The sequence below is a fragment of the Oncorhynchus nerka genome, linkage group LG3 (genome assembly GCF_034236695.1).
Source record: "Oncorhynchus nerka isolate Pitt River linkage group LG3, Oner_Uvic_2.0, whole genome shotgun sequence".
In the NCBI taxonomy this organism is placed as follows: Eukaryota; Metazoa; Chordata; class Actinopteri; order Salmoniformes; family Salmonidae; genus Oncorhynchus; species Oncorhynchus nerka.
In genome coordinates this window covers 87,526,890-87,543,885 of record NC_088398.1, presented here as the reverse complement: position 1 = coordinate 87,543,885, position 16,996 = coordinate 87,526,890, and the positions used below count along the sequence as shown (strand labels likewise).

The window sequence follows — 16,996 nt, the reverse complement described above, 5'->3', positions numbered from 1 at the left end:
AGATAGCACAGTGTCCAATGACGGGCCGAAAGTATATAGAATGGTGTCGTCTGCGTAGAGGTGGATCAGGGAATCGCCCGCAGCAGGAGCAACATCATTGATATATACAGAGAAAAGAGTCGGCCCGAGAATTGAACCCTGTGGCACCCCATAGAGACTGCCAGAGGACCGGACAGCATGCCCTCCGATTTGACACACTGAACTCTGTCTGCAAAGTAATTGGTGAACCAGGCAAGGCAGTCATCCGAGAAACCGAGGCTATTGAGTCTGCCGATAAGAATATGGTGATTGACAGAGTCGAAAGCCTTGGCGAGGTCGATGAAGACGGCTGCACAGTACTGTCTTTTATCGATAGCGGTTATGATATCGTTTAGTACCTTGAGCGTGGCTGAGGTGCACCCGTGACCGGCTCGGAAACCAGATTGCACAGCGGAGAAGGTACGGTGGGATTCGAGATGGTCAGTGACCTGTTTGTTGACTTGGCTTTCGAAGACCTTAGATAGGCAGGGCAGGATGGATATAGGTCTATAGCAGTTTGGGTCCAGGGTGTCTCCCCTTTGAAGAGGGGGATGACTGCGGCAGCTTTCCAATCCTTGGGGATCTCAGACGATATGAAAGAGAGGTTGAACAGGCTGGTAATAGGGGTTGCGACAATGGCGGCAGATAGTTTCAGAAATAGAGGGTCCAGATTGTCAAGCCCAGCTGATTTGTACGGGTCTAGGTTTTGCAGCTCTTTCAGAACATCTGCTATCTGGATTTGGGTAAAGGAGAACCTGGAGAGGCTTGGGCGAGGAGCTGCGGGGGGCGGAGCTGTTGGCCGAGGTTGGAGTAGCCAGGCGGAAGGCATGGCCAGCCGTTGAGAAGTGCTTATTGAAGCTTTCGATAATCGTGGATTTATCGGTGGAGACCGTGTTACCTAGCCTCAGTGCAGTGGGCAGCTGGGAGGAGGTACTCTTGTTCTCCATGGACTTCACAGTGTCCCAGAACTTTTTGGAGTTGGAGCTACAGGATGCAAACTTCTGCCTGAAGAAGCTGGCCTTAGCTTTCCTGACTGACTGCATGTATTGGTTCCTGACTTCCTGAACAGTTGCATATCACGGGGCTATTCGATGCTATTGCAGTCCGCCACAGGATGTTTTTGTGCTGGTCGAGGGCAGTCAGGTCTGGAGTGAACCAAGGGCTGTATCTGTTCTTGGTTCTGCATTTTTGAACGGAGCATGCTTATCTAAAATGGTGAGGAAGTTACTTTTAAAGAATGACCAGGCATCCTCAACTGACGGGATGAGGTCAATGTCCTTCCAGGATACCCGGGCCAGGTCGATTAGAAAGGCCTGCTCACAGAAGTGTTTTAGGGAGCGTTTGACAGTGATGAGGGGTGGTCGTTTGACTGCGGCTCCGTGGCGGATACAGGCAATGAGGCAGTGATCGCTGAGATCCTGGTTGAAGACAGCGGAGGTGTATTTGGAGGGCCAGTTGGTCAGGATGACGTCTATGAGGGTGCCCTTGTTTACAGAGTTAGGGTTGTACCTGGTGGGTTCCTTGATGATTTGAGTGAGATTGAGGGCATCTAGCTTACATTGTAGGACTGCCGGGGTGTTAAGCATATCCCAGTTTAGGTCACCTAACAGAACAAACTCTGAAGCTAGATGGGGGGCGATCAATTCACAAATGGTGTCCAGGGCACAGCTGGGAGCTGAGGGTGGCCGGTAGCAGGCGGCAACAGTGAGAGACTTATTTCTGGAGAGGGTAATTTTCAAAATTAGTAGTTCGAACTGTTTGGGTATGGACCTGGAAAGTATGACGTTACTTTGCAGGCTATCTCTGCAGTAGACTGCAACTCCGCCCCCTTTGGTAGTTCTATCTTGACGGAAGATGTTATAGTTGGGTATGGAAATCTCTAGATTTTTGGTGGCCTTCCTGAGCCAGGATTCAGACACGGCAAGGACATCAGGGTTAGCAGAGTGTGCTAAAGCAGTGAGTAAAACAAACTTAGGGAGGAGGCTTCTGATGTTGACATGCATAAAACCAAGGCTATTTCGATCACAGAAGTCAACAAATGAGGGTACCTGGGGACATGCAGGGCCTGGGTTTACCTCCACATCACCCGCGGAACAGAGAAGGAGTAGTATGAGGGTGCGGCTAAAGGCTATCAAAACTGGTCGCCTAGAGCGTTGGGGGCAGAGGATAAGAGGAGCAGGTTTCTGGGCATGGTAGAATATATTCAGGGCATAATGCACAGACAGGGGTATGGTGGGGTGCGGGTACAGCGGAGGTAAGCCCAGGCACTGGGTGATGATGAGACAGGTTGTATCTCTGGACATGCTGGTTGTAATGGGTGAGGTCACCGCATGTGTGGGAGGTGGGACAAAGGAGGTAACAGGGGTATGCAGAGTGGGTCTAGGGGCTCCATTGTGAACTAAAACAATTATAACTAACCTGAACAACAGTATACAAGGCATATTGACATCTGAGAGAGACATACAGCGAGGCATACAGTAATCACAGATGTTGAATTTGGAAAGCTAGCTAAAAACAGTAGGCGAGGCTAATCCGCTAGCACAACAAACAGCAGGTAAAATGGCGTTGACTAGGCAACGGGGCCGACAGGTAAGACAAACAAGCAGAAAGGAGTACCGTGATTAATGGACAGTCCAGCGTGCGTCAGCTATGTAGCCAAGAGATCAGTGTCCAGGGGGCAGCGGTGGATGGGCAGGGGGGCTGGCGAGTGTTATCCAGGTTTTTTTTTTTTTTTTTTTTTTAACTAACAATGACTAACTAGCTTGTAGCTAGTTAGCTGGTTAGCGTCTGGAGGCGTGTTACGTTGGCGTGTTACGTTCAGTAGTTCCAAAACATGCATTTATTTTGCAGAGAGCAACATGAATTTACAGAAATACTGTTGATGAAAATACATATGTGATACATGGAAATATAGATAAACTTCTCCTTAATGCTACCGCTGTGTCAGATTTTTTTTAAACTTTACGAAAAAAGCATAATCTGTGTACGGCGCTCAGCGCCCAAAACAGCCATAAGAAATATCCGCCATGTTGCGCAGTCAACATTAGTCAAAAATAGCAATATGAAGATCAAAGGTAAGTGAATATTTATCAGAATGCACTCCCAGGAATCCCAGTTCGACAAATGTTTTGTTCCATAAAGTCCATCAATTATGTCCAAATAGCTTATTTTGTTAGGGCGTTTGGTAAACAAATCCAAACGCGCGTTCAGGTCCAGTCGGACGAAAAGTTCAAAAAGTTATATTACAGGTCGTAGAAACTTGTCAAACTAAGTACAGAATCAATCTTTAGGATGTTTTTATCATAAATGTTCAATAATGTTCCAACCGGAGAATTCCATTCTGTAGAAAAGCAATGGAACGAGAGCTTCCTCTCATGTGAAATGCGCGTGACTGAGAACGAGGCTGCTGCCAGACCCCTTAGTTAAACAGCTCTCATTCGCTCTCCCTTCACAGTAGAAGCCTGAAACAACGTTCTAAAGATGGTTGACATCTAGTGGAAGCCCTAGGAAGTGCAACATGACCTATATTCCACTGTGTATTTGATAGGGGCTTAGTTCAAAAACTACAAACCTCAGGTTTTTGCCTGCCATATGAGTTCTGTCATACTCACAGACATAATTCAAACAGTTTTAGAAACATAAGGGTGTTTTCTATCCAATATTAATAATGATATGCATATATTAACATCTGGGACTGAGTAGGAGGCAGTTCACTCTGGGCACGCTATTCATCCAAAAGTGAAAATGCTGCCCCCATATCCCAAAGAAGTTAATGAACCCTAACCCCTGACTCCACCCCTGACCCCAACCTTAATGAATCCTAACCCCTGACCCCAACCTTAATGAATCCTAACCCCTGACTCCAAACCTGACCCCAACCTGAATGAATCCTGACCCCAACCCTAATGAATCCTGACCCCAACCCTAATGAATCCTGACCCCAACCTTAATGAATCCTAACCCCTGACTTCACCCCTGACCCCAACCCGAATGAATCCTGATCCCTGACCCCAACCCGAATGAATCCTGACCCCAACCCTAATGAACACTAACCCCTGACCCCAACCCTAATGAATCCTAACCCCTGACTCCAATCCTGACCCCAACCTTAATGAATCCTAACCCCTGACCCCAACCTTAATGAATCCTGACCCCAACCCTAATGAATCTTAACTCCTGACCCCAACCTTAATGAATCCTAACCCCTGACCCCAACCTTAATGAATCCTGACCCCAACCCTAATGAATCCTAACCCCTGACCCAAACCCTAATGAATCCTAACCCCTGACTCCAACCCTGACCCCAACCTTAATGAATCCTAACCCCTGACCCCAACCTTAGTGAATCCTAACCCCTGACCCCAACCCTAATGAATCCTAACCCCTGACCCCAACCCTAATGAATCCTAACCCCTGACCCCAACCCTAATGAACCCTAACCCCTGACTCCAACCCTGACCCCAACCTTAATGAACCCTAACCCCTGACTCCAACCCTGACCCCAACCTTAATGAACCCCAATCCCTGACCCCAACCCGAATGAATCCTAACCCCTGACTCCAACCCTGACCCCAACCTTAATGAACCCTAATCCCTGACCCCAACCCTAATGAATCCTAACCCCTGACCCCAACCCTAATGAATCCTAACCCCTGACTCCAACCCTAATGAACCCTAACCCCTGACTCCAACCCTGACCCCAACCTTAATGAACCCTAACCCCTGACCCCGACCCTAATGAATCCTAACCCCTGACTCCAACCCTGACCCCAACCTTAATGAATCCTGACCCCAACCTTAATGGACCCTAAATCTGGCCCCAACCCTAATGAATCCTGACCCCTGACACCAACCCTAATGAATCCTAACCCCTGACCCCAACCCTAATGAATCCTAACCCCTGACCCCAACCTGAATGAATCCTGACCCCAACTTTAATGAACACTAACCCCTGACCCCAACCCTAATGAATACTAACCCCTGACCCCAACCTTAATGAATTCTAACCCTGACTACAACCCTGACCCCAACCTGAATGAATCCTGACCCCAACCTTAATGAACCCTATCACCTGACCCCAACCCTAATGAATCCTGGCCCCTGACTCTAACCCTGACCCCAACCTTAATGAAGCCGGACCCCAACCCTAATGAATCCTAACCCCTGACTCCATCCCTGACCCCAACCTTAATGAATCCTGACCCCAATCCTAATTAATCCTAACCCCTGACTCCAACCCTGACCCCAACCTTAATGAACCCTAACTCCTGACCCCAACCCTAATGATTCCTGACCCCAACCTTAATGAACCCTAACCCCTGACCCCTGATTCCAACCCTGACCCCAACCTTAATGAACCCTAACCCCTGACCCCAACTTTAATGAATCCTGACACCAACCCTGACCCCAGCCTTAATGAACCCTTACCCCTGACTCCAATCCTGACCCCAACCCTAATGAATCCTAATCCCTGACTCCAACCCTGACCCCAAACTTAATGAACCCTTACCCCTGACCCCAACCTTAACCACCCTCTGTGTTATTCTTCTATTCAGACCGACTCCTAACCACCCCTAACCCTCTCCTCTCTCTCTCCACCAGTATGCCTTGGAGCGTTTAAAGGTGATGTGTGAAGAGGCTCTGTGCACCAGCCTCTCTGTGGAGAACGTGGCTGATACCCTGATCCTGGCGGACTTACACAGTGCCGAGCAGCTCAAAGCACAAGCCATAGATTTTATCAACAGGCAAGTATCTGCAGAAAGACCCAGTGATGAATCCCTCCTGTCAGCCGTGTTTACCTTCTCTCAGCGCTGCTCTGTTATCTCCTGTAGGTGCAGCGTCCTCCGACAGCTGGACTGTAAAGATGGGAAAAACTGGAATAGCAAGTATGTAACTATCTGATATGTGACACCAGATTAATAACAAACTCTTATCTCTCCCAAAGAGATGCATTAGAATGCATTGTTTTAGCCACAGAGCCAGGGAGGAGGGGGCCAACAGGGCCGATCCATGTTATTAATAGACTCTACCTGGATAAGGTTTGTTCACTGTTCTATATGAAATTAAATGTTTTGTTTTATTCTGTGTGATGTAGTGTGTTAAGGACACCTTGAGTCATCTCAGTTTTCATAGAGGAGAGGATGTCTGTTTTAATTAGTTTAGTATTACTGGTGATCTGTTGTAAGGACGAAAGGAGTTTGAATAAGATGTCCCCACCACTGCTACTGCTGCAGCCCTTTGTCTGAAACACATCTTCATATCTCTATGTATACTGGACAACTATAGAAACGCAACATGCAACCATCTCAAAGATTTGAATGAGTGACTTGTCATTAGGCCCTAATCTATGGATTTCAGATGACTGGGAATACATTCATTAGGCCCTAATCTATGGATTTCAGATGACTGGGAATACATTCATTAGGCCCTAATCTATGGATTTCAGATGACTGGGAATACATTCATTAGGCCCTAATCTATGGATTTCAGATGACTGGGAATACATTCATTAGGCCCTAATCTATGGATTTCAGATGACTGGGAATACATTCATTAGGCCCTAATCTATGGATTTCAGATGACTGGGAATACATTCATTAGGCCCTAATCTATGGATTTCAGATGACTGGGAATACATTCATTAGGCCCTAATCTATGGATTTCAGATGACTGGGAATACATTCATTAGGCCCTAATCTATGGATTTCAGATGACTGGGAATACATTCATTAGGCCCTAATCTATGGATTTCAGGTGACTGGGAATACATTCATTAGGCCCTAATCTATGGATTTCAGATGACTGGGAATACAGACATGCATCTGTCATAGATACCTTTAAAAAAAAGGTAGGGGCGTGGATCAGAAAACCAGTCAGTATCTGGTATGACCACCATTTACCTCATGGAAACCAGTCAGTATCTGATGTGACCACCATTTACCTCATGGAAACCAGTCAGTATCTGGTACGACCACCATTTACCTCATGGAAACCAGTCAGTATCTGGTATGACCACCATTTTCCTCATGGAAACCAGTCAGTATCTGGTATGACCACCATTTACCTCATGGAAACCAGTCAGTATCTGGTGTGACCACCATTTACCTCATGGAAACCAGTCAGTATCTGGTGTGACCACCATTTACCTCATGGAAACCAGTCAGTATCTGGTATGACCACCATTTACCTCATGGAAACCAGTCAGTATCTGGTATGACCACCATTTTCCTCATGGAAACCAGTCAGTATCTGGTATGACCACCATTTACCTCATGGAAACCAGTCAGTATCTGATGTGACCACCATTTACCTCATGGAAACCAGTCAGTATCTGGTATGACCACCATTTACCTCATGGAAACCAGTCAGTATCTGGTATGACCACCATTTACCTCATGGAAACCAGTCAGTATCTGGTATGACCACCATTTACCTCATGGAAACCAGTCAGTATCTGGTGTGACCACCATTTACCTCATGGAAACCAGTCAGTATCTGGTGTGACCACCATTTACCTCATGGAAACCAGTCAGTATCTGGTGTGACCACCATTTACCTCATGGAAACCAGTCAGTATCTGGTATGACCACCATTTACCTCATGGAAACCAGTCAGTATCTGGTGTGACCACCATTTACCTCATGGAAACCAGTCAGTATCTGGTGTGACCACCATTTACCTCATGGAAACCAGTCAGTATCTGGTGTGACCACCATTTACCTCATGGAAACCAGTCAGTATCTGGTATGACCACCATTTACCTCATGGAAACCAGTCAGTATCTGGTATGACCGCCATTTTCCTCATGGAAACCAGTCAGTATCTGGTGTGACCACCATTTACCTCATGGAAACTAGTCAGTATCTGGTGTGACCACCATTTACCTCATGGAAACCAGTCAGTATCTGGTGTGACCACCATTTACCTCATGGAAACCAGTCAGTATCTGGTGTGACCACCATTTACCTCATGGAAACCAGTCAGTATCTGGTATGACCACCATTTGCCTCATGGAAACCAGTCAGTATCTGGTGTGACCACCATTTTCCTCATGGAAACCAGTCAGTATCTGGTATGACCACCATTTACCTCATGGAAACCAGTCAGTATCTGGTATGACCGCCATTTTCCTCATGGAAACCAGTCAGTATCTGGTGTTCAACCTTCCCAAGTTCTCTCACGTCACCCCGCTCCTCCGCTCTCTCCACTGGCTTCCAGTTGAAGCTCGCATCCGCTACAAGACCATGGTGCTTGCCTACGTAGCTGTGAGGGGAACGGCACCTCACTACCTCCAGGCTCTGATCAGGCCCTACACCCAAACAAGGGCACTGCGTTCATCCACCTCTGGCCTGCTCGCCTCCCTACCACTGAGGAAGTACAGTTCCCGCTCAGCCCAGTCAAAACTGTTCGCTGCTCTGGCCCCCCAATGGTGGAACAAACTCCCTCACGACGCCAGGACAGCGGAGTCAATCACCACCTTCCGGAGACACCTGAAACCCCACCTCTTTAAGGAATACCTAGGATAGGATAAAGTAATCCTTCTCCCCTCCCCCCTTAAAAGACCTAGATGCACTATTGTAAAGTGGCTGTTCCACTGGATGTCATAAGGTGAAAGCACCAATTTGTAAGTCGCTCTGGATAAGAGCGTCTGCTAAATGACTTAAATGTAATGTAAATGTAAATGTGTGACCACCATTTACCTCATGGAAACCAGTCAGTATCTGGTGTGACCACCATTTACCTCATGGAAACCAGTCAGTATCTGGTGTGACCACCATTTACCTCATGGAAACCAGTCAGTATCTGGTGTGACCACCATTTTCCTCATGGAAACCAGTCAGTATCTGGTGTGACCACCATTTTCCTCATGGAAACCAGTCAGTATCTGGTATGACCACCATTTACCTCATGGAAACCAGTCAGTATCTGGTGTGACCACCGTTTACCTCATGGAAACCAGTCAGTATCTGGTGTGACCACCATTTACCTCATGGAAACCAGTCAGTATCTGGTGTGACCACCATTTACCTCATGCAGGGTGACACATCTCCTTCAGAGTTGATCAGGCTTTTGATTTGTGGAATGTTGTCCTACTCTTCAATGGCTGTGCAAAGTTGCTGGATATACACGCTGTCTGGCATCTGCCCGGTACAGTTAAGACCGGGATTCATCCATGAAGAGCATTCTTCTTCAGCATGCCAGTGGCCATCGAAGGAGAGCATTTTCCCACTGAAGTCCGAACTGCAGTCAGGTCGCCCCTGGTGAGGACGACGAGTGTACAGATGAGCTTCCCTGAGATGGTTTCTGACAGTTTGTAAAGAAATTCTTCGGATCTGCAAACCCACAGTTTCATCAGCTGGTGTCCGATGATCCCGCAGGTGAAAAGGCCAGATGTGGATGTCCTGGGTTGGCATGGTTACACGTGGTCTGGCGTGGTTACACGTGGTCTTACACGTGGGTTACACGTGGTCTGAGGTGAAAAGGCCAGATGTGGATGTCCTGGGCTGGTGTGGTTACACGTGGTCTGCGGTTGTGAGGCCGGCTGGACGTACTGCCAAATTCTCTAAAACAACGTTAAAGGCAGCTTGTGGTAGAGAAATTAACATTCCATTATTTGGGAACAGCTGTGGTGGACATTCCTGCTGTCAGCATGCCAATTGCTCCCTCAACTTGAGACATCTGTGGCATTGTGTAGTGTGTCAAACGGCACATTTTAGTGGCCTTTTATTGTCTCCAGCACAAGGTGCACCTGTGTAATGATCATGCCGTTTTAATCAACTTCTTGATATGTCACACCGTCAGGTGGATGGATTATCTTGGCAAAGGAGAAACGCTCACTAACAGGAACATTTTTGGGATCTTTTACTTAAGCTCATGAAACCAACACTTTACATGTTGCATTTATATATATCTGTACTACTGTATTTATTCTGTCATTACAGTCCTAGATTGATTTTTCTTTGGTTTCAGATGTTTGGTGTTAACATCCTGTCTGTGTGTGGTTGTATTGCAGTCATGCCACGGACATAATGGAGACGGCAGGCTGGAAGTCAATGATCCAGTCCCACCCTCACTTAGTGGCCGAGGCCTTCAGAGCCTTGGCATCGGCACAGTGCCCGCCCTTCGGCCTGCCGAGGAAACGCCTAAAACAGTCCTGACTGCTACAGCCCTCTGATCCAGACTGAGAGCTGAGGCAGCCCACTGATCCAGACAGAGAGCTGAGACAGCATGGAGACCCTCCCCCCGAGCAGGGATGAAAAGAGCTGGGAGGCTACCTGGCTGGGAGGCTGACTCCTACTGGTGGAAAGAAACGTTTGGTTTTGGTCCTCAAGTTTTGTCTGCTATTTTTGTCATTTCAAATGGCCTTAATCTATCTGCCATTACTCTGGAGCTGATCTACTGTGTTCTCCCTATTTGATTCTGTGGCTGCCCCGTCCCACAGACCAGGCTGCCCCGTCCCACAGACCAGACTGCCCCGTCCCACAGACCAGACTGCCCCGTCCCACAGACCAGGCTGCCCCGTCCCACAGACCAGGCTGCCCCGTCCCAGAGACCAGGCTGCCCCGTCCCAGAGACCAGGCTGCCCCGTCCCACAGACCAGGCTGCCCCGTCCCACAGACCAGGCTGCCCCGTCCCACAGACCAGGCTGCCCCGTCCCACAGACCAGGCTGCCCCGTCCCACAGACCAGGCTGCCCCGTCCCACAGACCAGGCTGCCCCGACCCAGAGACCAGGCTGCCCCGACCCAGAGACCAGGCTGCCCCGTCCCACAGACCAGGCTGCCCCGACCCAGAGACCAGGCTGCCTCCAGATTGCACTAGTTCCCATAGTAATTTTGATATGGAGTTCTATAGGGACGTGTTAAGGGTTTGATTAATGGGAAATATATATTTGTAATGTCTAGCCCATTTTGTGACTAGACATTAAAGCGTGAACACTTTCAGTGCAAGATCAATTCTTTACACTTTTTAAAAGATGAGTATGCCCCATATTGATGGCACCATTTCTATGTAAATGACAGTTTAACCATCTTCAGAAGACCGGTTTTAAAGCAAGTCTGTTCTATTTTCTGGCATTTGAGACCCTGTGTTGATGCTGTTATTGTATGTAAGACAAACATGTCTATACTCTCTGCCTCTGAACTAGTCACACTCGCTATTGGATGAATAGGAAAGGCAATTTCCCCAGACAGTCTCCCATTGGACGATCACTTATGCAAAGACCAACCTAGTGTCTTCAGACAGTCTTCATACCCCTCAACTTATTCCACATGTTCTTACAGGCTGCATTCAACATGGATTAAATCGCTTGTTTTTTTTCTCACCCATCTAGTCACAATACCCCATAATAACAAAGTGAAAATATGTTTTTATAAATGTTTGTAAATGTATTAAATTAAATATCTAATTTACATAAGTATTCATACCCCTGAGTCAGTACTTTGAAGAAGCACCTTTGGGTATGTCTGGATCAGCTTTGAGTCGTCTTGATTTGGGGATTTGCTCCCATTATTCTTTGCAGATTTTCTCAAGCTCTTAAGTTAGATGGAGTAGCGGTGAACAGAAATCTTTGTCTTTTCACATATTTTCAAGTCTGGGTTTTGGCTGGGCCACTGACAGACTTTCACATTTTTGTTCTGAAGCCATTCCAGTGTTGCTTTGGCTGTATGCTTGAGGTCATTGTCCTGTTGGAACATAAATCTTTGCCTCCAGTGTAAGGTCTTTTGCACTCTGAAACGGGTTCTTATCGAGTCTTTGGCTCCATTCATTGTTCCCTCCCAGTCCCTTCTGCTAAAAAGCATCCCCATAGCATGATGTTGCCACCACCATTCTTCACGGTAGGAATAGTGATGTTGCCACCACCATGCTTCACGGTAGGAATAGTGATGCTGCCACCACCATTCTTCACGGTGGGGATGGTGATGCTGCCACCACCGTGCTTCACGGTAGGGATGGTGATGCTGCCACCACCATGCTTCACGGTAGGAATAGTGATGCTGCCACCACCATTCTTCACGGTGGGGATGGTGATGCTGCCACCACCGTGCTTCACAGTAGGGATGGTGATGTTGCCACCACCATGCTTCACGGTAGGAATAGTGATGCTGCCACCACCATGCTTCACGGTGGGGATGGTGATGCTGCCACCACCGTGCTTCACGGTAGGAATAGTGATGCTGCCACCACCATTCTTCACGGTGGGGATGGTGATGCTGCCACCACCGTGCTTCACGGTGGGGATGGTGATGCTGCCACCACCGTGCTTCACGGTAGGAATAGTGATGTTGCCACCACCGTGCTTCACGGTAGGAATAGTGATGATGCCACCACCGTGCTTCACGGTAGGGATGGTGATGCTGCCACCACCGTGCTTCACGGTAGGGATGGTGATGCTGCCACCACCGTGCTTCACGGTAGGGATGGTGATGCTGCCACCACCATGCTTCACGGTGGGGATGGTGATGCTGCCACCACCGTGCTTCACGGTAGGAATAGTGATGCTGCCACCACCATTCTTCACGGTGGGGATGGTGATGCTGCCACCACCGTGCTTCACGGTGGGGATGGTGATGCTGCCACCACCCTGCTTCACGGTAGGAATAGTGATGTTGCCACCACCGTGCTTCACGGTAGGAATAGTGATGATGCCACCACCGTGCTTCACGGTAGGGATGGTGATGCTGCCACCACCGTGCTTCACGGTAGGGATGGTGATGCTGCCACCACGTGCTTCACGGTAGGGATGGTGATGCTGCCACCACCGTGCTTCACGGTAGGGATGGTGATGCTGCCACCACCGTGCTTCACGGTAGGGATGGTGATGCTGCCACCACCGTGCTTCACGGTAGGGATGGTGATGCTGCCACCACCGTGCTTCACGGTAGGGATGGTGATGCTGCCACCACCGTGCTTCACGGTAGGAATAGTGATGCTGCCACCACCGTGCTTCACGGTAGGGATGGTGTAAGACGGGTGATGTGTCTGGTTGTCTCCAGACATAGAGCTTTGTATTCAGGCCAGAGTTACATTTTTTGTCTCATCAGACCACATAATCATTTGCCTTATGCTCTGAGTCTTTCACATGCCTTTCTGTATACTCCAGGTGTGTTATGTGCCTTTTTGTATACTCCAGGTGTGTTATGTGCCTTTCTGTATACTCCAGGTGTGTTATGTGCCTTTCTGTATACTCCAGGTGTGTTATGTGCCTTTCTGTATACTCCAGGTGTGTTATGTGCCTTTCTGTATACTCCAGGTGTGTTATGTGCCTTTCTGTATACTCCAGGTGTGTTATGTGCCTTTCTGTATACTCCAGGTGTGTTATGTGCCTTTCTGTATACTCCAGGTGTGTTATGTGCCTTTTTGTATACTCCAGGTGTGTTATGTGCCTTTTTTTCAGGAGTGTTTTTCCGTCGGGCCACTATCCCATAAAGTCCAGATTGGTGAAGTGCTGATGCGGTTTATCCTAAATCAGCCAAGGAAATCTGTAGTTTTGTCAGTGATCACTTCCCTGACCAAGGTCCTCCTTGCCTGGTTGGTCAGTTTGGTCAGACGGCCAGCTCTAGACAGAGTCTGGGTAGTTCCATATATACTGTTTTATTTCCCAGTGATGGAGACCACTGTTCTCTTCAACCTGTCAACACTCTAGAAATTGTTTTATTCTCTAACCCCAAATTCACTGAGTATATCACACATTAGCAACACCTTCCCAATATTGAGATGCACCCTGCCTTTTGCCCTCAGAACAGACTCAATTCGTCAGGGCATAGACTCTACAAGGTGTTGCAAGTGTTCAATGGGGATGCTGGCTCATGTTGACTAAAATGCTTCCCACACTTGTCAAGTTGGCCGGATGTCCATTGGGTGGTAGGCCATTCTTGATACACACAGGAAACTGAGTTTGAAAACCCCAGCAGGGTTATAGTTCTTGACACAAACCAGTGCTCCTGGCACCTACCATCATACCCAGTTCAAAGGCACTTAAATCTTTTGTCTTGCCCGTTCACCATTTGAATCGCACACACAATCTGTCACAATTGTCCCCAGGCTTAAAACTTCTTTAACCCGTCTCCTCCCCTTCATCTACACTGATTGAAGTGGATTTAACAAGTGACATCAATAAGGGATCATAGTTCCTTGGATTTCTGCTCTGGCATGCACTGTCAACTGTGGGACCATGTATACACAGCTAAATCATGTCCAAACAATTGAATTGGCCACAGACTCCAAGTTGTAATGACATCTCAAGGACGATCAAAGGAAATTGGATGCACCTGAGCTCAATTTGGAGTGTCAGTATGAATACTTATATAAATTAGATTTCTGTATTTGATTTTCAATAAATATGCAACATTTTCTAAAAACATGTTTTCACTTTGTCGTAACGGGTTATTGTGTGTAGATAGATGGGTGAGATCTGTTTTTGAATTAAAGCTGTAACTCAACATGTGGAATAAGTCAAGGGGTCTGAATACTTCAAGGCACTGTATAGATTTAGCTTTCCATGTTACTACAAACTTGTCAATATGAAGTGGTTAACAAAAGGAAACATTGGGGAGACTAATGCATGTCCAGGTTAACATTTTGGCATCAACTATTTCCTTTGTGCAATTATCTAAGTATCTGTTAAGGATTTAAATGAGTCCTGTCCAGATGCACTGAACTCAAACAGTGTTGGAGATCAAGCTGTATAGGATGCTGTCCCCTTGGCATTATTACAGTCTGTGTTACAGGGGTCAGGCCAGCTTCACATTCTAACCTGAAACTGATTCATGTCATCAATGAAAAAATGTCATGTTGGTTGTATGGATGGGTCACATGATGGTACAGTCAGGATGTGTTGTATGGATGGGTCACATGATGGTACAGTCAGGATGTGTTGTATGGATGGGTCACATGATGGTACAGTCAGGATGTGTTGGATGGATGGGTCACATGATGGTACAGTCAGGATGTGTTGTATGGATGGGTCACATGATGGTACAGTCAGGATGTGTTGTATGGATGGGTCACATGATGGTTGTACAGTCAGGATGTGTTGTATGGATGGGTCACATGATGGTACAGTCAGGATGTGTTGTATGGATGGGTCACATGATGGTACAGTCAGGATGTGTTGTATGGATGGGTCACATGATGGTTGTACAGTCAGGATGTGTTGTATGTACAGTCAGGATGTGTTGTATGGATGGGGCGTACATACATCACATGTTAGTCATGATGTGTTGCGATGTTGAGAAAAAGTGTCTGCAAAACTGCCTGCATTAACCCATTAAAAATGTTTTACAGCAGTTGGTACTTTATTTACCTGTGTACACTACTTTTCTTAAATATTTTTTTATTTAACTAGTCAAGTCAGTTAACAAATTATTTACAATGTGTAGAGGGTTCCTGATGAACAAAACATGGTAGTGTAGAGAGGATTCCTGATAGACAGAACATGGTAGTATAGAGATTTCCTGATGGACAGAACAGAACATGGTAGTATAGAGAGTTCCTGATGGACAGAACAGAACATGGCAGTGTAGAGAGGGTTCCTGATGGACAGAATAGAAGATGGTAGTGTAGAGAGGGTTCCTGATAGACAGAACATAGTAGTGTAGAGAGGGTTCCTGATAGACAGAACATAGTAGTGTAGAGAGGGTTCCTGATGGACAGAACAGATCATGGTAGTGTAGATAGGGTTCCCGATGGACAGAACAGAACATGGTAGTGTAGAGAGGGTTCCTGATGGGCAGAACATGGTAGTGTAGAGAGGGTTCCTGATGGGCGGAACAGAACATGGTAGTGTAGAGAGGGTTCCTGATGGACAGAACAGAACAGAACATGGTAGTGTAACCCTGACCCTGAACACCAAAGTCTTAAAGGCGTAAAAGCCATTATATGATGAAGACTTCCGGCGCCGACAGAGATGGCCGCCTCGCTTCGCGTTCCTAGGAAACTATGCAGTTTTTTGTTTTTTTACGTGTTATTTCTTACATTAGTACACCAGGTCATCTTAGGTTTCATTACATACAGTCGAGAAGAACTACTGAATATAAGATCAGCGTCAACTCACCATCAGTACGACCAAGAATATGTTTTTCGCGACGAGGATCCTATGTTCTGCCTTACAAACAGGACAACGGAATGGATCGCATGCAGCGACCCAAAAAAACGACTCCGAAAAAGAGGGAAACGAGGCGGTCTTCTGGTCAGACTCCGGAGACGGGCACACCGTGCACCACTCCCTAGCATTCTTCTTGCCAATGTCCAGTCTCTTGACAACAAGGTTGATGAAATCCGAGCAAGGGTAGCATTCCAGAGGGACATCAGAGACTGTAACGTTCTGTGCTTCACGGAAACATGGCTCACTGGAGAGACGCTATCCGAGGCGGTGCAGCCAACGGGTTTCTCCACGCATCGCGCCGACAGAAACAAACACTTTTCTGGTAAGAAGAGGGGCGGGGGCGTATGCCTTATGGCTAACGAGACATGGTGTGATGAAAGAAACATACAGGAACTCAAATCCTTCTGTTCACCTGATTTAGAATTCCTCACAATCAAATGTAGACCGCATTATCTACCAAGAGAATTCTCTTCGATTATAATCACAGCCGTATATATCCTCCCCCCCAAGCAGACACATCGATGGCTCTGAACGAACTTTATTTAACTCTTTGCAAACTGGAAACCATTTATCCGGAGGCTGCATTCATTGTAGCTGGGGATTTTAACAAGGCTAATCTGAAAACAAGACTCCCTAAATTTTATCAGCATATCGATTGCGCAACCAGGGGTGGAAAAACCTTGGATCATTGTTACTCTAACTTCCGCGACGCATATAAGGCCCTGCCCCGCCCCCCTTTCGGAAAAGCTGACCACGACTCCATTTTGTTGATCCCTGCCTACAGACAGAAACTAAAACAAGAGGCTCCCACGCTAAGGTCTGTCCAACGCTGGTCCGACCAAGCTGACTCCACACTCTAAGACTGCTTCCATCAC

The 16,996-nt window shown here is 47.2% G+C and overlaps 1 protein-coding gene across 2 annotated transcripts in view; it reads left to right on the top strand.

Annotated features, from left to right (window-relative positions):
- LOC115126570 (speckle-type POZ protein-like A) overlaps positions 1–15,303 on the top strand; it is an 82,622-nt gene extending 67,319 nt beyond the window's left edge. For both annotated transcript variants that reach the window (XM_065016453.1, XM_065016448.1), the window contains exons 10-12: positions 5,620–5,762; positions 5,850–5,903; positions 10,031–15,303. In XM_065016453.1, coding sequence (XP_064872525.1) covers positions 5,620–5,762; positions 5,850–5,903; positions 10,031–10,175 — 342 coding nt within the window. In that variant the 3' untranslated portion in view covers positions 10,176–15,303. The remainder of the gene's footprint in view (positions 1–5,619; positions 5,763–5,849; positions 5,904–10,030) is intronic.
- The last annotated feature ends 1,693 nt before the right edge of the window (positions 15,304–16,996 follow it).